The 26,693-nt window shown below is 44.0% G+C and overlaps 1 protein-coding gene across 2 annotated transcripts in view; it reads left to right on the forward strand.

Annotated features, from left to right (window-relative positions):
* Positions 1 to 26,693, forward strand: part of LOC121001747 (prostatic acid phosphatase-like) — a 211,476-nt gene that overhangs the window by 106,752 nt on the left and 78,031 nt on the right. For both annotated transcript variants that reach the window (XM_040432942.1, XM_040432943.1), the window contains exons 4-5: positions 12,623 to 12,775; positions 13,744 to 13,842. In XM_040432942.1, the coding sequence (XP_040288876.1) occupies positions 12,623 to 12,775; positions 13,744 to 13,842 (252 nt within the window). The remainder of the gene's footprint in view (positions 1 to 12,622; positions 12,776 to 13,743; positions 13,843 to 26,693) is intronic.

Consider the following 26,693-nt stretch of genomic DNA (forward strand, 5'->3'; position numbering starts at 1 on the left):
TAACCCCCTCCAGTCATGCTAAACACACATTCAGACAATACACTGGCTGCACGGCAGGCCAGCACCTCCAAGGCGTAAAGGGCAAGCTCAGGCCATGTGCCCAATTTGGAGACCCCGAAGTTGAAGGGGGCAGACCCATCATTTAGTACGTGTAGGCGTGTGCACACATACTGCTCCACCATGTCGCACATCCCCACGATGTCCATGATCCAATTGGATATCTTCTCTATCAACTTTTGATGTTCTTTTATGCGCCTCCCATGGTGATCATGGGTGACGGGAAATCAGGGTTCCAGGCCGGAGAGCGAGCCTGAGAAAGGAATACCACATCCAAGAAAGGTCAATGGATGAAATTAAATGTAATCAAGCGGAAATGTGGGACAAAGTATTGAAGCATAAGCTTCCAAGTTAAGGAGGGGGCGCGCGGCAATTACCTACTCCAAACTCGGGGAGGTAGTGATGATAAATAACAATACAGGACTCTTAAGATGCCCTGTTATTTGAATGATTAATTAAAAATTACAGGGAATGTCACTGCGGTATTTTGGATTAGGAAACGTTAGACAGGAGAGGCCCTGCTGCCGCTTTGTTGACTCTAGATAACTTCTGCCTGATCGCACGTCCCGGTGACGTCCACCATACATTTGGATATCTTCTCTATCAACTTTCGATGTTCTTTTCTGAGCCTACCATGTTGATCATGGTTATCGGCGAATCAGGGTTCCACGCCGGAGAGTGAGAAAGGGAGACCTCATCCAAGGGAGGTCAATGGCTGCAATGGGATGAAGCGGAAATGCGGGACAAATTATTAAAGCAGAAGGATCGAAGGAAAGCGACAATTAGAGATGAATTTTAGAAACTTAAGTCCCTGTCAACTATGCAGAGTAGGGGTTTTTCATCGGCAGAAATGGGTTAATGTCACCCACCAATGGAACAGATTATTTTTAAAAATGTTGGTCCCTGTCACCTATGCAGAGTAGGGGTTTATTCACGTAAAAAATTGCAAAATGTCAACCCAAGAATGTAACGGAAAAATTTGTGAAATTTATTAACCTGTCTACTAGGTAGAGCAAGGGTCTATCACAGCCAAAAATTGTTTAATATCAACCGAAAATGTAAAATAAAAATTTGTGAAATTTATTAAGCTGTCAACTAGGTAGAGCAGGGGTATATCACAGCCAAAAATTTGTTAATTTCACCCGAAAATGAAATAGACAAATTAGTGATTATTTTTTTTTACCTTTCTACTAGGTATAGCAGTGGTATATCACACCCAAAAATTGCTGAATTTCACCTGAAAATGTAACAAATTAATGAATTTTTTTAACCTGTCTACGAGGTATAGCAGTGGTATATCACACCCAAAAATTGCTGAATTTCACCTGAAAATGTAACAGACAAATTACTGAAATTACATCAAATAAAATAAAATTCGTACAAAAAAATTAAAATAAACTTGATTTATGAAGTGGAGGTCCATATGGAATAGGAGTTTGAGGAGGCGGTGGACGTAGCGGTGTAAGTGGAAGCGGCGATGGAGGACGAGATAGCCAACACTGGTTTTTGTTTTTTATTTTTATAATTTTTTTTTTTTATTAGGGTACACCCCAAAAGAGTGTGAAACGTCAAAAATACAACAATTGCGCTGTAGTGTAACAATGGCTAGGTAAGGCCGGTATACATGTCTATTCTGCACAAGGTACGGACAAGTCCTGTGGGATCCATGCCTGGTTCATTTTAATGAATGTGAGCTTGTCCACATTGGCTGTGGACAGGCGGCTGTGCTTGTCTGTGATAACGCCCCCTGCCATGCTAAACACATGTTCAGATAATACACTGGCTGCAGGGCAGGCCAGCACCTCCAAGGCGTAAAGGGCAAGCTCAGGCCATGTGCCCAATTTGGAGACCCAGAAGTTGAAGGGGGCAGACCCGTCATTCAGTACTTGTAGGCATATGCACACATACTGCTCCACCATGTTGGTGAAATGCTGCCTCCTGCTAAGACGTTCCATATCAGCTGGTGGTGCTGGTTGTTGTTGCGTGCTGACAAAGCTTTTCCACATTTCGGCCATGCTAACCCTGCCTTCTCAGGTGCTGGCGGTGCCCCAGCTACGTTGGCGACCTCTTCCTCCTCCTCTGCCTTCGACTTGTGCTTCCACTGTGCCCCCGCTGTCAGGTGGGAATGCCACCAGCAGAGTGTCTACCAGCGTGCGCTTGTACTCGCGCATCTTACGATCACGCTCCAGTGAAGGAAATAAGGACGGTACGTTGTCCTTGCAACGGGGATCCAGCAGCGTGGCCACCCAGTAATCAGCACAAGTTAGAATGTGGGCAACTCGGCGGTCGTTGCGGAGTCACTGCAGCATGTAATCGCTCATGTGTGCCAGGCTGCCCAGAGGCAACAAAAAGCTGTCCTCTGTGGGAGGTGTATTGTCTGTTTCCTCTGTATCCCCCCAGCCACGCACCAGTGATGGCCATGAGCTTGTCTGGGTGCCACCCTGCTGTGAACATGGTTCCTCCTCCTCCATCTCCTCCTCCTCATCCTCCACTTCGTCATCCTCCAGAACTGTACCCTGGCTGGACAATTATGTACCTGGAGTTTGTGGGTGCAGCAACCCACCCTGGGAGCCACTTGTGAATGACTGGCCGGAAACCCTACGAAATGATCCCTCTTCCTTATCCTCCTGTGCCACATCCTCTTCTGTTATCGCCAGCAGCGTTTTTTCAAGGAGGCATAGAAGTAGGATAGTAACGCTGAGAACGGCGTTATCGGCACTGGCCATCTTGGTGGAGTACTCGAAACAGCGCAACAAGGAACACAGGTCTCGCATGGAGGCCCAGTCATTGGTGGTGAAGTGGTGCTGTTCCACAGAGTGACTCACCCGTACGTGCTGAAGCTGAAACTCCACTATCGCCTGCTGCTGCTCGCACAATCTGGCCAGCATGTGCAAGGTGGAGTTCCACCTTGTGGGCACGTCGCGTATGAGCCATTGAGCGGGAAGGCCGAAGTTACGCTGCAGCTCTGACAGGCGAGCAGCAGCATGGTGAGAACGCTGAAAGCGCGCACAGACGGCCCGCACTTTCTGCAGGAGCTCTGACATATCGGGGTAATTTTTAAGGAATCTCTGCACCACCAATTTCAGCACATGTGCCAGGCAAGGGATGTGCGTCAAACCGGCTAGTCCCAGAGCTGCTACGAGATTTCGCCCATTATCGCACACCACCAGGCCGGGCTTGAGGCTCACTGGCACCAACCACTCATCGGTCTGTTGTTCAAGGCCCGACCACAGCTCCTTCACGGTGTGGGGTGTGTCCCCCAAACAGACAAGTTTTAAAACTGCCTGCTGTCGTTTACCCCTGGCTGTGCTGAAGTTGGTGGTGAAGGTGTTACGCTGACCGGATGAGGAAACGGAGCAGGAGGAGGAAACAACAGGAGGCAAACTGAAGCGCCCTGCAATCCTTGGTGGTGGAAGGAGATGCGCTAAACTGCTATCCGCCTCAGGCCCAGTCGCCAATGCATTTACCCAGTGTGCTGTTATGGAGACATAACGTCCCTGACCATGCTTACTGATCCACGTATCTGTAGTGAGGTGCACCTTGCCACAGATGGCGTTGCGCAGTGCACACCTGATTATATCCCCCACTTGGTTGTGCAGGGAAGGGATGGCTCACCTGGAAAAGTAGTGGCGGCTGTGGGACAGCCACCTCCATAAGGCCTTTAAAACTCTCCGTCTCCACCAGACGGAATGACAGCATTTCAAAGGCCAGTAATTTAGAAATGCTGGCATTCAGGGCCAGGGATCGCGGGTGGGTAGGGGGTACTTCCTCTTCCTCTCCAGTGTTTGGGAGATGGAGAGCTGAACGCTTTCATGGGACATTGTGGAGATGCTTGGTGACCCAGATGGTGGTGTTGCTGGCAGATCCTCTGTTTGCGGGGTGGCAGGTGGCACTGTCACTCCAGAGGTGGATGAAGAGGCCGAGACTGCTGCAAAAGAGGAAGCAGGAGGATCCAGAGCCCTTTCTTGGTTTTTGAGGTGTCTACTCCACTGCAGCTCGTGCTTTGCACTTAAATACCTGGTCATGCACGTTGTGCTCAGGGTGAGAACGTTTATGCCTCGCTTCAAGCTTTGATTGCACAGCGTGTTTTGTCGTCAGCACATTGTCTGAAGAACTGCCACGCCAGGGAACTCCTTGGAGCTGGCTTTGGTGTGCTCGGTCCCTTGTTGCGGTGGGCAGTAGCAGGCGTACTGTCTAGGGGACTGCTGCTCCGCTTTTGCACACTGCTCCCTCTTCTGCTATGCTGGTGGCTCTGTGCGACCACCGCCTCTTCCTCCGAACTACATAGGTCACTCGTATGACCTTGATTCCATGTGGGGTCGAGGACCTCATCGTCCTCCACATCATCTTCTACCCAGTCTTCACCCCTGCCCTCCTTGTCGGTCTGTATTTCTAGCTTAAATTGCACACTGACTAATGCAGCAGAGGCCCAAAATGAAGGTTATTGCCAAAAATAGGTGTTTTTTCAAAGTCATAAAATTATTTAACTATTTCAAGCTTGTTTTTAACAATCACAGATGCAGCAAGGGCTGCAAAATTAAGTATTTTGCCCAAAAAGGGTGTTTTTTAAAACCCAGAAAATTATAGCTGTATTTCTAGCTTAAATTGCTGTCACGCTGGACAGGATACAAGATACACAGAAGACCACCAAAAAAGTGTCTAGGCAAGAAGCTGGGGATAAAGGTCACCTCCTGACAAATCCCTACCAGCTCTCCCTAGACTTCTATGACCACGTTCAGACCCTAAAGGTGTGAATAAACGTGTCCCCATGCCTAGGCTGAAGATTCCCTAAAATCCCTAAGATGGTGAAAGGGGGAAAGAGACAGCCTGCTTCCTCAGGACCTGGAGGGGGCAGGCGTCTCTCTAACAGCCTAGACAGAAAACCACAAGAAAAACAAAACCAACTTATCTTGTTACTGAGCAGGAACAGCAAATCCTTCCTTACTTCCTCTGAGCAAGACTGAAGCTATAACCCGCACAGGACACTGGGAATGGGCGTAATTTAAACTCATACCAACGACCCCACCCAGTGCACCTGAAGGGAGGCATATACAGCTCAACTCCAAAACAAAAACAAAAGGCTACACACGTGCTGCTAACCTGGCAAACCTCTGCACATAACCTGAGCAGGGCATGACAGTACCCCCCCTTCTACAGGTGACCTCCGGGCACCCCGGCCCATCTTTATCCGGGTGGGATCTGTGAAAAGCCCTCACCAGTCGGCTGGCAATAACATCCACAGCCGGAACCCACATCCTCTCCTCAGGGCCGTATCCCCTCCAGTGTACCAGTGTACTAAAGGGAACCCCGAAGAACTCTTGAGTCGAGAACCCTAGAGATCTCGAACGCTAAATTTTCATCAACCAGAACAGGGGGAGGAGGCAATGGCGATGGTTCCACCGGTTCACATATTTCTTCTGTAAAGACCTGTGGAACACATCATGGATCCTCCAAGTCTGCGGAAGATCCAGACGAAACGCTACTGGATTGACCACCGCAGATATTTTGTAAGGTCCAATAAATCTTGGACCCAGTTTCCAAGATGGTACTCTCAGTTTAATATTTTTAGTAGATAACCACACCAGATCACCCACACACAGGTCCGGACCAGTCATACATCTCTTTTCAGCCATTCGCTTATACCTCTCACCCATCCTCTCCAAATTCACTTGAATCTTCCGCCAGATAGAAGACAAGGCAGAAGAAAATCTCTCCTCCTCTGGCGGACCAGAGGAACTAGTCCCAGAAAAGGTACCAAACTGAGGATGAAAACTGTATGCGCCAAAAAATGGCGACTTACCTGTGGACTCCTGCCTACGGTTATTCAAAGCAAATTCTGCTAGTGATAAGAATGACGACCAGTCCTCCTGGTTTTCAGCCACAAAGCACCTCAAGTAGGTCTCCAAGTTTGATTAGTATGCTCTGTCTGTCCATTCGACTGCGGATGAAAAGCCAAAGAGAACGAAAGTTGAATACCAAGACGAGAGCAGAACGCCCTCCAAAACCTGGAAGCAAACTGTGTGCCCCTATCAGAAACCACATCCGAAGGAATGCCATGTAATTTCACGATGTTATCCAAAAAAACCTGAGCAAGAGTCTTGGCATTGGGCAGAGTAGCTAACGATACAAAGTGAGCCATTTTATTGAAACAGTCAACAACCACCAAAATCACTGTTTTCCCAGAGAACGAGATGGAATAGACAAAGGAAGAAGTGAACCAGAAGGTCGAGTGTGAGCAACCTTTGACTGTGCACAGGTCTCACAGGCCACTACGTAATCCTCAACACTCTTACGTAACCCGGGCCACCAGAACCTCCGGGAAATCAAATCAAATCAAATCAAAAGTGGACTTGCCCCCAGGATGTCCCGCAAGGACAGTATCGTGATGTTCCTTGAATACCTTGTATCGCAATCCAGCAGGAACAAACAACCTACCTGGGGGACAAGAATCCGGAGCGTCCTCCTGGGCTCCCAACACCTCCATCTCCAACTCGGGGTACAGAGCGGAGACAACCACCCCATCAGCCAAAATCGGATCCTCTGAATCACTTCCCCCAGGAAAACTACGAGACAATGCATCTGCCTTGATGTTTTTAACCCCCGGGCAAAAAGTAACCACAAAGTTGAACCTAGTAAAGAACAGTGACCATCTAGCCTGTCTAGGATTCAGACGCTTCTTATGATCAGTATATACCGTAACGGGATGAGACGCCCCCTCCAACCAGTGACGCCATTCCTCAAAGGCCAATTTGATGGCCAGCAATTCCCTATCTCCTACATCATAATTCCTCTTGGCGACCGAGAGCTTTTTGGAAAAAAAAGCACATGGACGCCACTTGCCAGGAGAAGAACCCTGCAACAACACTGCTCCAACCCCCACCTCTGATGCATCCACCTCCACCACAAATGGTTGAGACACATCGGGCTGCATCAGAATGGGAGCAGACGCAAAAAATTCCTTAATAGCCGAAATGGCCTGCAATGCCTCATCCGACCAGACAGAGAAGTCAAAGCCTTTCTAAGTCATATCGGTCAGGGGTTTTACAATGGTAGAGTAGTTCAAGATAAATTTTCTATAATAATTGGTAAACCCCAAAAACCGCATCAAAGCTTTCTGATTCTCCGGTCGGTCCCATTCCAGAACCGCCCGGACCTTTTCGGGGTCCATACGAAAACCAGAGTCAGAAAGCAGATAACCCAAAAATGGAAGCTCCTGAACAGAAAACACACATTTCTCCAATTTAGCATATAATTTATTCTCCCGAAGGATCGACAAAACCTGTCTCACGTGATCCTGATGAGTCTTCAGATCAGGAGAGTAAATTAGAATTTCATCCAAATAAATTACAACGAACCTTCCCACAAAATGATGGACAAGGCATAACCAGATTCTAAAAATGACCCTCGTGTGTGTTGAAGGCCGTTTTCCACTCATCCCCCTCCTTGATTCTGATCAGATTGTAGGCCCCTCTTAAATCTAACTTGGAGAACACCTTGGCTCCAACAATTTGATCAAAAAGGACAGAGATCAAAGGAAGGGGATACGGATCACGGACCGTAATGTGGTTCAATTCCCAGAAATCCAAACAGGGTCTAAGCGATCCATCCTTTTTCTTAACAAAGAAAAAAACAACTGCGACCGGAGATTTAGATGGCCTAATATGACCCTTTGCCAAACTCTCGGCAATATACTTCCGCATGACCTCTCTTTCGGGTTGAGAAAGATTGTATAGCTGAGACTTTGGCAACTTAGCCCCTGGGATGAGATTAACTGGACAATCATATTCACGATGAGGAGGCAATTCCTGAGCCCCACCCTCCGAAAATACATCCGTAAAATCTGAGAGATACTGAGGTAAAACCGTAGTAGACACCCCAGAAATAGATGCACCAAGACAATTGTCCGAACAAAATTCACTCCAACCAATGATCTGCCTTGCCTGCCAATCTATTGTTGGGTTATGTTTTGTCAACCACGGTAAACCTAAGACCATAGGAGCGGGCAAGTCCTTCATGACAAAACAAGAAATGATCTCAACATGTGAATCACCCACTCTTAACTGAATACCATGAGCAATATGAGTGAGACTCCTTTGAGAAAGAGGGGAAGAATCAATTGCGAACACCGGAATCTCTTTTTCTAAGGGGCAAGTACTTAGGCCCAGATTTTTAAGAAAAAGATAATCAATGAGGTTTACCCCAGAACCACAATCAATGAATACTTGAAAATTACATTTTCTTGCATCTAGCGCCACCATAGCTGGAAGGAGAAAACGAGTATTGCAGGTAGATTGCATACTTGATTGCTCCGGCACCACTTTTTCCACAGTAATAACATAGCTTATGCAACCTCCTAAAGTTCCTATTACCAGAACGGAACGACACCTGACCCAGCTGCATGGGTTCCTCCCCTACCTCAGAATTACATGTCATAATACTCTGGGGAACTGGTGGGACAAAACCACTCACAGAAGGGAAGCCTTGCGCGGAGGGGACCTTACGCCTCTCTCTAATGCGTCTATCTAACCGTACTGCCAGAGACATTGCATTCTCCAATGTATCCGGATACTCATGAAAAGCGAGGGCATCTTTTAATCTCTCAGACAACCCCTGACAAAACTGACTACGAAGCGCGGGGTCATTCCACCCAGATTCCATAGCCCATCTCCTAAACTCAACACAATACGCCTCTGCAGTATGTTCTCCTTGTAATAAAGTACACAACTTAGATTCCACCATCGAGACCCGATCTGGGTCATCATAAATTAATCCCAAGGCTTTAAAAAATTCATCCACCTACCAGAGGGCCAGAGAACCGGTCGGCAGAGAAAAGGCCCAGGACTGCGCGTCCCCTTTAAGCAGGGAAATGATTATCCCTACTCTCTGACTCTCATCACCAGATGAAGACGGCCGCAGCTGAAAATACAGCTTGCATGACTCCCTAAAGCGGATAAAGTCGTCCACACCCCCTGGAAACCGATCAGGAAGAGCAACCTTAGGTTCAAGGTTGGACTGACTCCCACCAGCGGAGCCATGAAGCAGAAAATTCTGACAAAGTGCAACAGTATTGCGGAGGTCAGCTACCTCCCAAGTAAATTCCTGCATGCGATCAACCAACGAATCAATTGACTCCATCTCAGGGCTGCTGAGAAATGGCAATCTAGGTTTTGGCGGGTTATAATGTCACGCTGGACAGGATACAAGATACACAGAAGACCACCAAACAAGTGTCTAGGCAAGAAGCTGGGGATAAAGGTCACCTCCTGACAAATCCCTACCAGCTCTCCCTAGACTTCTATGCCCACGTTCAGACCCTAAAGGTGGTAATAAACGTGTCCCCGTGCCTAGGCTGAAGATTCCCTAAAATCCCTAAGATGGTGAAAGGGGGAAAGAGACAGCCTGCTTCCTGAGGACCTGGAGGGGGCAGGCGTCTCTCTAACAGCCTAGACAGAAAACCAGAAGAAAAATAAAATCAACTTATCTTGTTACTGAGCAGGAACAGCAAATCCTTCCTTCCTCTGAGCAAGACAGAAGCTATAACCCGCACAGGACACTGGGAATGGGCGTAATTTAAACTCATACCAACGACCCCTCCCAGTGCACCTGAAGGGAGGCGGATACAGCTCAACTCCAAAACAAAAACAAAAGGCTACACACGTGCTGCTAACCTGGCAGACCTCCGCACATAACCTGAGCAGGGCATGACAATTGCACACTGACTAATGCGGCAGAGGCCCAAAATTAAGGTTATTGCCAAAAATGGGTGTTTTTTCAAAGCCAGAAAATTATTTAACTATTTCAAACTTGTTTTTAACTATCACAGATGCAGCAAGAGCTGCAAAAGTTGTAAAATGGTAAAAGGTAGAGTGGACCCAGCATGCATGTGGATCCAACACTCCCTGAATTTTATGGCGGCCATTATGGAGCATAACAGGTAGTATTTATTGTTAGGACCCGTCTAACAGAGATTGCCTTGACGTACGGCAGACGGGCTCAGATGGTTTTGTACAAAATCCATTGGCCAAGCATCTCACTTTATAAATAAGCGTAGCATTAGCACTATAATTTTTGTGACTATGGCATTGTTGTACTTTATCTGATTTGCAGGGTGCTGCTGCATTGTCTCTTTTTTTCCTCTAGGTCTTTGCCATGGCAGCGTGCACCTGCGCATTGGGAGGTGCTGACTAACCCCCTTTTTTTGCAGATTCCCACCAGTAGGTCATGGAGTGATCTCTTGAAACCGAGTGAGTAGCCACCCGCTGCGACCTTGTGACCCCAGGCACAACAGGGTCAGCGATAGGTCATGACTAGGCATGAGCGAATCAACTTCGGATGAAACATCCAAAGTCGATTCGCATAAAACTTTGTTCCAATCCTGTACGGAGCAGGAGCTCCATACAGTATTAGAATGTATTGTCTCCGATGAGCTGAAGTTATTGCTTCATGAAGTCTCGCGAGACTTCACGTAATAACTTCATAAATTAATTTGTACTGTAAAAAAACATTTCCCGAACTCGGGTTCGGTGCCAAGTGATACCTTGAAGGAGCTTAGTACAGTATTGGAACGAAGTTTTATGCAAATCAACTTCAGATGTTTCATCCAAAGTTGATTTACTCATCCTTCGTCGTGTCACCCTCATGACACCCTGAAATAAAACCCAGCCCGCTTCCCCTACCTACTTGCAGTGTAAGCCCTAAATGACAGAACCGCAACTGGATGACGGTTCCTACAATAGTATAAGTGCAGGACAAACAAGTCACAAAAGGACAACGGATAACACAAAAGTAGTCGTACAAAATGGGTCTGAACCAGACCAAAATATGAGTCGGAGAGAGGTCAGAAGACAAGCCATGGTCAGAAATAGTGATGAGCGACAGGGGCAATATTCGAATTTGCAATATTTCTCTAATATTTGGGCCAATATTCATTATAAATTCTCGAACTCTCGAATTCGCCATTATTTTCTTGATTGCGAAAATCGGCAATGTATGTAACATGCGCGTATTGCGCGTGCAATACAGGCGTGGGTCTCTTTTGCTACATTTTTCAAGCTGCTAGAAGTTTCCTGAGACTGGAGAAAATGGTTGGCACAGCAGAACTTTACAATAGCTTTATATGCAGATAGAGTGCTCCAAAATATTTGCGATTGCGCAAATTGGCAATTAATGCTGCACATATTTTGGCGCAATACGTGCAACTTCACATTTTAGCAGGTCTGACTACATATTACTGATTGGTGCACTAAGTATTGTTGTGAACTTGTGAGTACAGCACAATGTCTGTAGCATGTATGTATGGACAACAGAACCTATCACACTAGCTACACTATATCACAATCTACAATCTACACTGACTATCTCCAACTGACTATCTGTATTATATATATAAGCTAACTAACTATCTAATGTAATGACACAGCAAAGCACTGCTGTCTCTCTCAGAACTGCAAAAAACTGCAGAAAGTGGCTGCTGGGGAGTTTCTTATATAGTAAGGGGTAGGAAACTTTCCTATTGGTTGCCAGTGATGTTGCTAAGCTCAGACAAAGACATTGCAGCCTTATCATTTGCCCACGAGCAAGAAGCAGGGAGGGATCATGGGTTTATATGAAAAAAAATCTAGAATATTTGCGAATACGAATATATAACACTATATTCTAAATCTTCGTGAATTCTCGAAGTGGCGATATTCGCTATTAATATTTGCGATTCGAATATTCGCATCCAACACTAGTCAAAAACACAGAGTAATCAATCAACAAATTCAGGGAGAAAGCACAGCATTGCGCTCTGTACCTAGGGATGTGGCCGCTTCACTGGGAGAGTGGCTCAGCAGGGAGTCTCTACTGGCATATAGATGCCGGAGCTGAGGATTGCGCCGTTGGAGCCCGGACAGGTAATTTTATTACAAGTATATAATTCCAGTGCTCATACTGAAGGATATGCACTAAATTATGAATAGGAAGAACGCTACTAAGCACTTGGGTTATAATTGATGTTCTGAGCCTTTGCAAAACTGTCTGGATATATTATCCAAACCTTGTTCAGAGAGAAAGGAGATGCATGTATTTCTGGAGCGTGCTGCTCTCTTTATCCGGTCCAGTGACCATAAAATAAAGTTCCTTTGAATGATATTTGCTTGAAGACCTTCTGTACCAGCAGTGCTGTTAAAGCCCTCCATATCTCTTCAATTAGTATTACCTCTTGAGCGAGATGCAACACCTGGGTTACTCTACTGTTGCCTACAGTAGAGTTGTGCCTCTTGTTTGCACAGCCTTTGAAGGTCAGCACCCATTTATTAGACAAGTGCTTGAGCCACATCCAGGACAGATATTACCTATGTGCGCTGTTTTTGATATTCCTTTGCAGTACATCCCAACTCTTATAAAAAATTTATTTTGAAAAACAAACCATCAAGTCGATGTACCAAAAGTATTCTTCTGCTATATTGAATTAATTTCCTTGCTGGCTGGGGCCAGTGCTTGAGGCTGCCACAGCCCCAGGTCTAATCTAGTTTCATGTATGTCTACTGAAAGAGTATTCTGACATGATTTATTCTGCTTTTAGGTTCATGTGAGAAGCACAGATGTGGATCGTACATTAATGAGTGCCCAAGCCAACCTTGCAGGCTTATATCCACCAGTAGGCAGGCAAATCTGGAACAAGAATATTACATGGCAACCGATTCCAGTCCATACAGTGCCACTCTCAGAGGACAAAGTGAGTTTTAAGAACTTCTTTGTAAAGTTTTGGGATATATAAGTACCGGTATATAATAGCAAATGTAGAAAATTTCAGTAAAATGGCTTTATCATAATTTGGCATCAATGGGAACTAATAGGTGCCAAATTAGAAGATTTTTTGATCTAAGAGACTGGCATAGAAAGATATATAATATCTTCATAAAAATAACCATATTAAAGTGGTAATTTGGAATTTAATATGATTGGTATTTCATACACCAGTCTTAATAAGAATAGCAATGGAGTATTAAGTGTCTCATTTATTAAGAGGTGACTTGAAAAAGTAAAAAATAAATTCTCTAAATGCTGCTTGTGCTAGTTCTGGTCAGAATCCATTGATTAATTTCCCCTGCGCTATTTTATAATCAGATACTTTTCATAATTGGTTTTCCATGCTCAATTTTAAGTTTCTGGTTTTATGAAATTCCACATAATATTGCTTTTCTGTGCTGGAAACATGTCATATATCAGACATTTAGATTATTGCTTTGTAATAGATTGAATCTGCTGTGAAAATCTGAGGCATTTGCACTGAAGATTTTGTAAGTGTAGGTGGATTGATTTTCTTGATATCCCATTCTCTTAAATTGTAATGCATTTTCTTGCAGAATTTCTTGAGAATTTCACAATTGAAATTGCACAACAAATATATATATATTCTCTATAAGGATCTTTCTGTGTATCTTGAATTGCATATAAATCTGCAATATTGGATATGGAATATTGAACATTGAAATGTAGTTGCATCACAATATGAGTGTATATGAAATTAAGGGTTTATGAACTGCTCATTGCACAGTAATGGGTGCTTGTCTTAAAGACTAAAAGGACACTTTTTCAATCCACCTCCATAAGTTATTCAGCCATCTGGAAATAATGCTATATAGATAATGGATTTAGGATTAAGCAGATAGCTATAATTTCCATGCTTTTGTTATATTTCAGCTGATTTCCATGCCATTACAAAACTGTCCTCTGTACAATAAACTGCAGACTGAGACATATGCATCAAAAGAGTATCATGATCTTGTAGACCCGTATAAGGTAAGTTAAATAATATTGTCTCTAAATGTAACAGCTCTACTTTGATATATTCTATGAACTGAGCAAAATGAAAAATGTTAGATTTGGCCATCGTATATGTTTTTGCCCTTGGAAGTAGGGTCAAATCTAGGATTATAACCTGAGGGGGTGGAAAAATTGTACCACACAACAATTTTACTTATTTTGTCATACCCCACTGCCACCTGCTAACATAAATATAGCATCTGTACAAGACAATCAACAAAAAAAGAAATGAGTAGAATATAAAAACACCCAATCACGTGGTCGAAATATAATAGTTCCACACATTGTGCCCCCTGAAACCCCATACACTGTGCCCCCAGAATAAAGCAGCTCTATACACACTGTCTTCTGAATAAAACAGCTCAACACACTGTGCCCCCTGACTAAAATAATAGTGAAATAATACTGTGAGTCAGTATGACATGCAGATGACAGGGGTCGCTCTTAGAATCACTGCATACTTCACTTATTTGGGCAATCACGGGGCCAGAACTGACCAAATAACTGAAGTATCAACTCAGCCTTGCAGGTCGATATTAGCGTCAAGAAGAAGCGCAGTCCTTTTACACCCTTGTCAGCTGATTCCACGTAGATATCTACAGAACCTGTTCTATTAAACGCTTATACAAGTAGAGCCCCCCGACAGAGTGGAGAGGGTGTCAGCAGTAAGTTTGTGTTGACGTCACTGATTAATTTGCTCTTCCTCTGATCCATCAGAACAATAACCCACAAAAAACAGATCCTGTCTGTGGAGCATACGCCTTCACTCGGTCAGCATTTGCTCAATAATCCATCAGTATTGCAAATGCCCAAAAAACAGGAGTGGATCTAAAACAGAGATGACATGTGATGGAATGTTTGCATGTTTTCTGTGTTTTGTACCCACTCCTGCTTTTGGCTACCAAATCATAAGCCAATTCTGATGGGACCATACAGGCCTTACAGCTGCTACACAGACAGGATTCGTTGTGCGTCTCAATTTTCTTTCCTTCTGACAGATCAGAAGAAAGGTCAAATAAATGATGATGTCAGCCAGGCTGAAAGCCAAAATAGTGGACCAGTCATGAAGTGGGGAGGGTGTGAACAGCGTGAGAAGTCCACAGAGTAAACCTATGACATAGTGGTGAGGTGGAAGCAGAATGAGGAGACCACAGAGTGGCCCAATGACAGGGTCTGGAGGTGGAAACAGTATGAGAAGGCCACCGAGTGGCACAATAGTACATACATAGTAATACATAAGGCCGAAAAAAGACATTTGTCCATCCAGTTCAGCCTGTCATCCTGCAAGTTGATCCAGAGGAAGGCAAAAAACTCCTGTGGGGTAGAAGCCAATTTTCCCCACTCTAGGGGAATAAAAAATTCCTTCCCGACTCCAATCAGGCAATCAGAATAACTCCCTGGATCAGCGACCCCTCTCTAGTAGCTATAGCCTGTAATATTATTACGCTCCAGAAATACATCCAGGCCTCTCTTGAATTCCTTTATTGTACTCACCATCACCACCTCCTCAGGCAGAGAGTTCCATAGTCTCACTGCTCTTACTGTAAAGAATCCTCTTCTATGTTTGTGTACAAACCTTCTTTCCTCTAGACGCAGAGAATGTCCCCTCGTCACAGTTACAGTCCTGGGGATAAATAGATGATGGGATAGATCTCTGTACTGACCCCTGATATATTTATACATAGTAATTAGATCTCCCCTCAGTCGTCTTTTTTCTAAAGTGAATAACCCTAATTTTGATAATCTTTCAGGGTACTGTAGTTGCCCCATTCCAGTTATTACTTCAGTTGCCCTCCTCTGGACCCTCTCCAGCTCTGCCATGTCTGCCTTGTTCACAGGAGCCCATAACTGTACACAGTACTCCATGTGTGGTCTGACTAGCGATTTGTAAAGTGGTAGGACTATGTTCTTATCACGGGCATCTATGCCCCTTTTGATGCAACCTATTATACAGTATTATTGGCCATGGCAGCAGCTGCCTGACACTGTTTTTTGCAGCTTAGTTTGCTGTTTATTAAAATTCCTAGATCCTTTTCCATGTCAGTGTTACCGAGTATTTTACCATTTAGTATGTACGGGTGACTTGCATTATTCCTTCCCGTGTGCATAACTTTACATTTGTCAGTGTTAAACCTCATCTGCCACTTATCTGCTAAAGCCTCCAATCTATCCAGATCCCTCTGTAGTAGTATACTGTCCTCTTCAGTGTAAATTACTTTACACAGTTTAGTGTCATCTGCGAAAATTGATACTTTACTATGCAAGCCTTCTACAAGATCATTAATAAATATATTGAAGAGAATAGGGACCAATACTGACCCCTGAGGTACCGCACTAGTGACAGTGACCCAATCTGAGTGTGTACCGTAAATAACCACCCTCTGTTTTCTATCATTGAGCCAGTTACTTACCCACATACAGACGTTTTCTCCCAGTCTGAGCATTCTCATTTTGTATACTAACCTTTTGTGTGGTACAGTGTCAAATGCTTTGGAGAAGTCCAGATATACGACATCCATTGATTCGCCGCTGTCAAGTCTAGAACTTACCTCCTCATAGAAACTTATTAAATTAGTTTGGCATGACCGATCCCTCATGAAGCCATGCTGATATGGCGTTATTTTTTTATTTCTGTTGAGATGCTCTAAGATAGCATCTCTTAGAAAACCTTCAAATAGTTTACCCACAACAGATGTTAAACTTACCGGCCTATAGTTTCCAGGCTCTGTTTTTGGACCCTTTTTGAATTTTGGCACCACATTTTTCATGCGCCAATCCTGTGGGACATTCCCTGTCAGTATAGAGTCCGCAAATATCAGAAATAAGGGTCTGGCTATGACATTACTTAATTCCCTTAGGATACGGGGGTGCATGCCATCCGGTCCTGGCGATTTGTCTATTTTAATCTTTTTAAGTCGCTGTTGTACTTCTTCCTGGGTCAAACAGGACACTTTTAATGCGAAACTTATTTTTACATTCTGCATGTCATCTGACAGTTTATTTTCCTCAGTGAATACATTGGAGAAAAAAATATTTAACAGCTTTGCTTTCTCTTAGTCGCTCTCTGCGACTCCCCCCACATTACTCTTTAAAGGGCCAACACCTTCAGATTTACATGTTCATGTTCCTCACTTATATCTTCACGGAGTGTGGGCTTGAAAGAGTCTTCAGGTGGCAGCAGTATGAGGAGGCCACCGAGTGCCACAATGACAGAGTCTTGAGGTGGCAGTAGTATGAGGAGGCCACAGAGTGGCTCAATGACTGAGTCTGGAGGTGGCGGCAGCAAGAGGAGACCACAGAGTGGTCCAATGACAGAGTGTAGAAGTAAAGGCAGCAGCAGCATCATTAGGAGGCCGCAGAGTGGCACAATTACCGAGTCTGGAGGTGGCGACAGCAGCAGCATCAGGAGGATACCACGGAGTGGCAAGGTGACAAAGTGTGGATATGGCAGCAGCAACATCAGGATACCACAGAGTGGCAAGGTGACATAGTGTGGAGATGGCAGCAGCATCAGGATACCACAGAGTGGCAAGGTGACATAGTATGGAGATGGCAGCAGCATCAGGATACCACAGAGTGGCAAAGTGACATAGTGTGGAGATGGCAGCAGCATCAGCATCAGGATACCACAGAGTGGCAAGGTGACATAGTGTGGAGATGGCAGCAGCAGCATCAGGAGACCACAGAGTGTGAAGGTGACATAGTGTGGAGATGGCAGCAGCAGCATCAGGAGACCACAGAGTGTGAAGGTGACATAGTGTGGAGATGGCAGCAGCATCAGCAGACCACAAAGTGACCCAGTAACAGAGTGGGGTGGTGGGTGAAAGAAGGAGCACTTGGCATCTGATGTTGTGTGGCATCAGGCAGGTGGCAGCATCAGAGTAGTAGCTGAGGCAGGTAGCCAGATGAAACCGGTCACTTTTTTTCAAGGTTTGGGTGAGGCGGCATGGATGATCTAATCAGATGTAACAGGCATTGGTGGGTGGAAATCCTGGCTGATCCACACCTGATTCATCTTTTTTTTTTTTTACTTCTTTATTGAAAATAAAGTATACATACATGAATAAATGAATAAGTAATACATTGCTAATGCATATACAATCAATATATAACTGTATATAACGTGGGTTAACATAGACAGGAGGTGAAAAGTTACTAGGCCATAGAGGATATAACACTTAGGAGGCGTTAAGCAAAGGCTCCTAATTTGTTGAGCTTGTTGAGCTTGTTTTTTTGGAGGGAGGAATATTCTCTTAAGTTCAATCAAACTTTCTGTATACGGCCCATTTTTGCCAGCGGGATTTAAACTGGTTAATCTTACGATCCTCCCAGGCAGCTATTTCCTCAAATCTATACAGTTGGTCTACTTTACTGATCCATTGGGTCATAGGGGGCAGGTCGTGGACAGTTAATAGTGGGGAATTAGTAAACAGGCTGCACTCAGTAGGGACTGATAGAAAGGTGGGAGACTCCTGAGTCGACCCCAGGGGGGATGCCCAACAGGGCTAATTGGGGTGTTATCTTAATATTAAGGTTGCAAATACTGTTAGCTCTACTGAAAATATCCTACCACCAGGACTGTATGGTGGGGCAGGTCCACCAAATGTGAAAATAGGTTCCCCTCTGGGTCAGACATCTCCAACAAGAGTCCGAATTGTCTGAGCTATAAAGGCACGTTATTTCTGGGGTCTTGAACCAACGAGTCAGGATTTTATATCCGTTCTCTTGTGTTCGTACACATCTTGACGACTTATCAGGTGTGATAAGGAGTTGTGATAGGTTTGTTTGGGACCAATGTATGCCGGTTTGAGCATGAGTATTGGGGTGATTAGTTTTTTATATATATGAGATATCAGTTTTACTCTTCTATCGTGATCTGAGATGAGACCCTCGAACCATGTTAGCGGTCTTAGGAGCACACATCTAGGGGCATTTTTAATCATAAATGATCTTCAGAATGATACCAGGGGTGGAGTGAACTTATATTCTAGGAATAGTTGTGAGATCTTTTCTCCCTTCAGGAGGTCTCCTTCGTCATTATATAATGATATTACCCTCATTGTGGAGTTTCGAATGGATTGGGGTAGGCTTTTTAATAAGGTTGAGGGGGCAAATGATAATATGTCTCGGATTTGTATTAGGGGTGATGGGTGGGGAATAGCAGGATTGGTAGATTGTAACCAATTCCATGCTGAAAGAGTAGCTTTAATAATTGAGTTGGGTGGCTTATCCAGGTTCTGAGTAATGTCAGGGCCAACTAGTAGGCTTGAAAAAGGGAAGTTCAGATCAGTCTGTTCCATAGAGACCCAAGATTTCTCCTCTGGAGTATTGAGCCAGCAAATCAATCTCGTGAGAAGGCTAGCCCTACCATAAAACTCAGGATCTGGGAGGGCTATCCCACCATGGTGAGAGTGGACAGCCCTGTCTAGTGTCTACTGAGTAGGCTAGGCGCGCTCTCTTTCCTGCCCAAATAAAAAGGCTAATCTTCCGTCTCAATGTGGAATAATAAGTCCTCGGGATAGCAATTGGCAGAACCTGTTGGAGGTACGTAAGTTTGGGTATTATAAGTGATGTGACAATGTTTTTTCTGCCAAACCAGGATAATTTGAATTTATCTAATGTAGACATTTGGTCCTCAATGAAGTCTTAGAGGGGGGGCGTAGTTAAGTTGGAAGAGTGAGGACGGATTAGGGCCAATCTTTACACTGAGATAGGTAATGTAAGGGGTATTCCAGTTAAACGGGGAGTTGGTTATAAGATCTGTCCTAATTGATTCCGGAATGTTAATACTTAGCATATGTGATTTGTTCATATTAACTTTGAAATCGGAAAGAAAGCTAAATCGATTAAGGCAGTTGTAAATGTGTGGTAGGGCCTTGATTGGGTTAGTGGTCATAATGAGTAGATCGTCAGCAAAGGCGGTGACCTTGTGGTTCTGATGTCCTAAGAGAAGTCCTTAAATTTCTCTATTACTTCTGATCACCTGAAGCAGGGATTCCATCATAAATATAAAAAGTAAGGGTGATAGTGGGCAGCCCTGTCTAGTGCCATTTCATATGGTGAAGGAAGGGGATAAATATTAATTTATAATGATTGAAGCTGAGGCGTTTGTGGAAAGGGACAAGGTGGCTTTAATAAAGGTGTCCGGGAGGCCAAACACTTTCAGTACTTTTCTCATGTTGTCCCAGTTAACTATCGAAAGCCTCTTTGGCGTCGGTACTGATAAGCACAAGAGGGTGTTTTGTCTTTTTGGCATGAAATATGGCGTTCAGGACTCTATTCGTGTTGTCTTTGCCCTCCCTGCCTTGAACAAAACCTACCTGATTTCTGTGAATTAGATATGGGAGGAGTTTAGATAATCTGGTGGCCAGCATCTTAGCTAGTAATTTCAGATCTAAGTTTAAAAGGGAGATTGGGCAGTAGTTTTGGAATTGTTGCGCTATGTCAGTGGTAGCAAAAACCTCTTTGCCTTCATTGGTTTTGACTCTGTGAATATAGTTGAGGGATTTTCTCTGCTTGATACGTTGCATCATAAATTTGGAGGCCTTGTCACTATGAGCGAAGTGTGACGAGGGTATCCCAAGTAGAGTCCCCTTTTTAAATACACACACTCACAGGCCTAGAGGCCCCCTTTATTCTGCTTTAAAGTTAAATATTCCCTTGCTTGGAGCTGTGTCCTAGTAATTTAAAATTACACTTCCCCGTCATAAAGATAAGGATGGGAGCTTTATAAGCACCCCTGCCAAGGCTCATCGTAAAATACTGGATCCTGGGATAACATTAGCCAGACATTCTGACTACAGTCCCAGCAGGGAACCAGAGAGAGATGGGAAAGCGACCTATTGAACCTTTAAGGGACTCAAACATAGTCATCTTTCATCATTCTGCACTGGCTAAGGCCGGATTCAACCTCCGTGGACCAGTGCGATCACGGAGATATCAAACAGTATGTTCTTGTCCCCCTGGAAGGCTGAAAAGCCAGCTTTAAGCCGTCCTGGAGAACCACAAGCCCCAGCAGAGTCAAGTTTAATCTTGTTAGACTCTTAAATCATAAGGTGTCATGCCCCGCCCTGACTATGTGCGGAGGTCGGCCAGAATAGCAGCACGAGTTTAGTGTTTTGTTTTGGAGCCGTGCTGGATCCGCCTCCCATCAGGTGGACTGGGTGGGGTCATTAGTTTAAATAGCACTCCAGCCCAGTGCTCTGAGCGGATTATAGGAATCACTTTGGTCTTGGAAGCTAGGAAGGAAGGTTGTCTGTTCCAGCTCAGAAAGATAGGTGTGGTTTCAAGTTTGATTGTTTTGTGTCATCTCTCCCATCCAGGTTCTGCTGTGTTTTTTGCAAGAAGAGATAGGCTCTATTTTCCTTAAATTCTCATGTATTGCTGAAGCTTGCGCTCACGGACCGTTTACTGGAAACTATCAATCGAATTCTGTAGGAGCTCTTCTCCTCTCTTTAAAATAGATGAGATAGTGTTACTAAAATTCTTACAGACACACTTTTGTGCGTATAGCTCTTTGATTGGAGAAGAGGATTTCTGTGGTCTTTTGCCATAGTTAGGGCTTGGCAGTTAGCAGTGGGGGTTGCTTCTTGGGCGAGATCTGCAGATAATGCTCAGTATTTGCTATACAGCTTAGCCTACTTGTCTCTGTAGAATTTTTGTAACACTGTCTCATCTATTTTAAAGATACTAATAAAGGTTACGTATTATTAGATCTCACAAGGCACACTCAGTTCACGATATAATAATTATTGAGACCACTGAGCTACTAGATAGTCTGTCAAGACGGACAGCCTATCCTACATTGGGTCATTTATTTTCCAATATAGAAGTACTAGCGCAAATGGCAGGATTCCTCTCTGTCGCTCCGAATTTAGAATCCTGGGCCACTGAGGCTAGAGGCGTATTCTCTGAAAGCGAATATACCCAAACAGTTTCATCAAATAGTATCAAAAATGTGTTCAAAGATCTCACAGTAGCAAACAAAGATCAGATTTTTTTCCTGGTGGGAAATCCAGTCACTCGAACATTACCTAAAAGAGAAAATTATGCCAAAGGGGCTAAGGATCTATTTAACTCCAGCAGATAGACTGAGGAATATTAGTCTAGTCAAAAAGTTGGAAGAGGAAGCGACCTCGAGCTGCCATAGATTTTTGCGCCTACACACTTTATCCAGCTCACCTCCCTGGTCAGTCAATAGTCCCGACTCCTGAAGCCTTTGGGTGTGTCCCAGTTGCAGTCAGCACGAAAAATAGAAAAGAACGGCTCCGGATTCAAATAGAGATCCTCTAAAACTTCTTCTTTATTGGTATAAATAATAATACAGCAGACAGATTTTTGCGCCTACTCTTAGAGGAAAGAAAGCTGACCCTTGAGCAAAAACAGAAAAGGGTCAATAATCTGAGTTTCAGAAAAAAGAAGAGCTCCTACAGAATTCGATTGATAGTTTCCAGTACACGGTCCATGAGCACAAGCATCAGCAATACGTGAGGGACTTTACAGAATTTAAGGAGAATAGAGCCTATCTCTTCTTGCAAAAAACACAGCAGAAGGAGGTACAGAGCAAAATCTCCTCTGAAGCAGATGGGTCAGACAGTGAAATAGGGAAGGGGAGAGGCAGAGGGAGAGGACGCAGAGGTAGGGGGAGAGGAGGTAGAGGTCAATACAATAGGACCAGCTCAAATAATTCTGGCTATTCAACATGGGTCACATTTACCCATACAGCGGCACCTTCGTCCTCTGCATCGTCTTCTTTTTTAACCCAGGTACCCACAACTGAGAAACAAGACTCAGGAAGGTGTAAAAACCTAGTGTCTGCATACAATAAATTCTAAATAATAAATTTATCGTCTTATCAAATTACTGATAACGAGGTATCACTCCTAAATAAAGGTCTGTCATATGTCCCCAGAGTTAAATATGATTGCTTTGAATGGAGCAAAGATATTGCCCTTTTATACGGAAATTACAGTGGCACAAACACTTTAAACTACAAGATAGGGAACAATGTGAGGAATTAAATATAGATGTTAGTGATCTGACAGCAACAAGAACACTGTTGGGACTGATGGAAGAGGGTGAAAGGGACAGAGCAGAGGGCCCCTTCACTACATTAAAACTAAAAAGTACTCAAATGCCTCACCCTCTCCTGGACTCACACATATCTATTTTCCACAAGCCAGTCTCTAGAGACCTGGAACAGATTAGTCCAAGGATGAAAGGGATTAATAACTTAAGTAAAAAGGAATTTTTGTCTCTCAAAAAACTGGAAAAGGACAGAAATGTGGTCATAAAGTCCTCCGACAAAGGGGGCAATGTGGTCCTAATGGACCACACGATGTATAAAAGAATGTGTCTAGACATTCTAAATGACAAACAGTCATATACTATTTTACAAAATGACCCAGGTCCACTTTTCCTGATGGCGTTAAAAAACATCCTGGAAGATGGACTGAAACGAAAACTGATCGATAAATAAGAATATGATTTCCTCTTGCCAAAAAACTCCCTACGTTTTACTCCCTGCCCAAGATACATAAGGGGACGACACAGCTGAAGGGGCGCCCATCGTGTCAGGGGTAGAGGGACTAGGACAAAATGTGGGCATTTATGTGGATAAAATGATCAGACCATTTGTGGAAGCTCTCCCGTCATACATACGAGATATAGCAGATCTGTTCCTTTGACTTAATGGGATATGTATTGATGAGACAATTATCTTTGCTTCCATAGATGTGAAAGCTCTTTACAGCTCAATTCAACATCATCTAGGTCTGAGAGCTGTGAAGAGCTACCTATCCACCAGGGACACAAGACTGGCATCACATAATACATTTATACTGGATCTCCTACAATTTTGTCTAACCAGGAACTGTTTCACTTTCAATGACCACTACAACCACCAGCTCAGGGGTATCGCGATGGGAAGTCCCTGTGCAAATTTACTCCTGGGCTGGTGGGAGGCCAATATTATCTGGTCTGAGTTTTTAAATCAGTGGCATGAAAGTATAGTTCTATGGTATAGATTCATAGATGACTTGTTCTTACTCTGGGAGGGTACAGAACGGTCATTCACAAAGTTTGTGAAAATCATTACCATCAATGATCTAGGACTGAGATTCACCTACGTGTGTGAACGAATGTCCCTTCCATTTTTGGATGTACTAATTAAGAGGGGCCCGGATAATAATATTAAGACATCAGTTTTTCGTAAAACAACCGTGACGAATAGCCTACTCTGCTGGGAGAGTGCACATCCTTACTCCCTGCGTAAAGGCATACCAAAATGCCAAAATTTAAGGCTACGTCGCAACTGTTCTAGTATGAATAAATTCAAATCGCAAGCAAATGATCTAAGAACAAGGTTTAGGGACAGGGGGTACCCTGATGGTATACTCAGGTCTGCGTTCGAATCAGCCTGCAGAGCGAAAAGAGAGTCGCTCCTGGTCCCCAAAAAAGCAGATACAGAACAGTCATCTAATAGACAGATCCGAATTATTGGCACGTATGACAACACACATGGGCAAATCAGACAAACACTCACCAAATATTGGGACATCCTATGTGTGGATCCAGACCTAAAAGAGGTTATTGGGACATATCCACAGATTACCTACAAAAAAGGGCGGAGCTTAAGGGATAGGCTGGGGAACTGGCTGTCTAGAAGACCACTTGGAATGTTCAAATGTGGCAAATGCGCAGCCTATAGCCAGGTTAATTCTACAAAAAAATTCAGGAGTTCACACACAGGAGTCGAATACGATATCCGGGATTTTATAAACTGTGTGACAGTGGGAGTAGTTTACCTGGCACAGTGCACCTGCCCTCTAGATTACGTGGGAAAGACCAAGAGGGAGTTTAGACGAGGCATGAGAGATCATTATAATGATATTGCCAAGGAAAAGGATACCTCAGTGGCGAGGCACATAAACCAAGTACACAGAGGTGATGCATCATGCCTTAAATTTGTAGGCATCCAACATATCCCCCAACCAAGAAGAGGGGGGGGGGGGGATTGGGATAATAAGATCTTGAAGGCAGAGGCAAAGTGGATCTTTAAATTAAAAACGGTGACGCCAAATGGCCTGAATAAATATCTTTCATTTAGGCCATTTCTTTAATAAAGAAGCTACCCAATAATGGAATCTAGGTCAGTGGAGAGGTCACAAGGACTTTGGCCTGTGATTCAGGCTTGGATCCCACTCCTATTCCTAGGAGGGATCAAGATTTGATCAAGGTGCATTATTCTTAAATAAGTATCCACAATTTGTCATAATGCCCAAATAATGTAATCCTCCGCCTTCTTAATGTAAGGGTCCTGGAAGATCTATAGCATTGTCTGTATGGTAGGATACATATATGTAACAGCAGTATTTGGCATATATGTTAAATATAAATGCTATTTATATATATGATCCTAAAAACTAATCTAGTGGAATGTACATCAAGGGTTAATTAGGATCAGACAAACACAGGGTATAACCTTTATAAAATAAAATAAATTAATAACTAAATCAGTCAGAATTAACTTCTAAGTATGGTCATTCTATTAAATGACTTTTGAGAAAAGTCTGATTAAAGGGAACCTGTCACCGGGATTTTGTGTATAGAGCTGAGGACATGGGTTGTTAGATGGCCGCTAGCACATCCGCAATATCCAGTCCCCATAGCTCTGTGTGCTTTTATTGTGTTAAAAAAACGATTTGATACATATGCAAATTAACCTGAGATGAGTCCTGTCCCTGACTCATCTCACATACAGGACTCATCTCAGGTTAATTTGCATATGTATCAAATCGTTTTTTTAACACAATAAAAGCACACAGAGCTATGGGGACTGGATATTGCGGATGTGCTAGCGGCCATCTAGCAACCCATGTCCTCGGCTCTATACACAAAATCCTGGTGACAGGTTCCCTTTAAGTAGCCATCATGCACATCAACCTTACCTAAATATAGATCGCAATGAACACTATAAGGAATTGTCTTGTATCGCTAAAGGAGTTTGATCGTCACCAGCGCTGTCAGTGTTCTGACAGGGATGGCATAGAAAGAAGTGAGCGGCAAGGCTCATTGCCAGGGATGAGTTGCAAGATCCCCATAGAAACAATCCCGTCCCCTGGTGTGCGTCACTTCCAGAAGGCGGGGCGGGGTGGGCCAGGACGACATAACTCTGCCCTATGGCCCTCCTCTGCCTCCTAGCGATTGGTGAACGTCACCTAAGTGGGCGGTACTAGAAGTATAAAAGGAGACAGAATCCTTTAGCAAGCTGCCATTGCCATTTTGTATGAAGAAGCTCTGCCACTGCACAGATCGCTTCCTGATGAGCCATTGTATTATGGCGAAACGCGTCAGATGGTGCTTGTAGGCAGCTGTTAGTAGAAGAGATAATTAGGTCAGGCCCAAGGTTCCAGCGGCTGGGGGTCACTCTTTTCAGGGTGAGTGCTCCGACTACAGCCAGTTAGCCTATCTCCCCACTCAAGACTAGAGTTAGGGTCAGAGACAAGTAGGCTTATCTGTATAGCAAATACTGAGCATTATCTGCAGATCTCATCCAAGAAGCGACCCCCACTGCTAACCCTCAAGACCTAACTAGAGCAAAAGACCACAGAAATCCTTTTCTCCTATCAAAGAGCTATACGCACAAAAGTGCGTCTGTAAGAGATTTAGTAACACTGCCTCATCTATTTTAAAGAGATTAATAAAGGTTACATATTATTAGATCTCACAAGGCACACTCAGTTCACGATATATCAATCTCCCTAAGACATCTATCAATCCTTACGGCCAAAGACATGGCCGTCTCCAAAGAACCTGGGTTTTCATGA

Source organism: Bufo bufo, chromosome 5, assembly GCF_905171765.1.
Source record: "Bufo bufo chromosome 5, aBufBuf1.1, whole genome shotgun sequence".
NCBI lineage: Eukaryota > Metazoa > Chordata > Amphibia > Anura > Bufonidae > Bufo > Bufo bufo.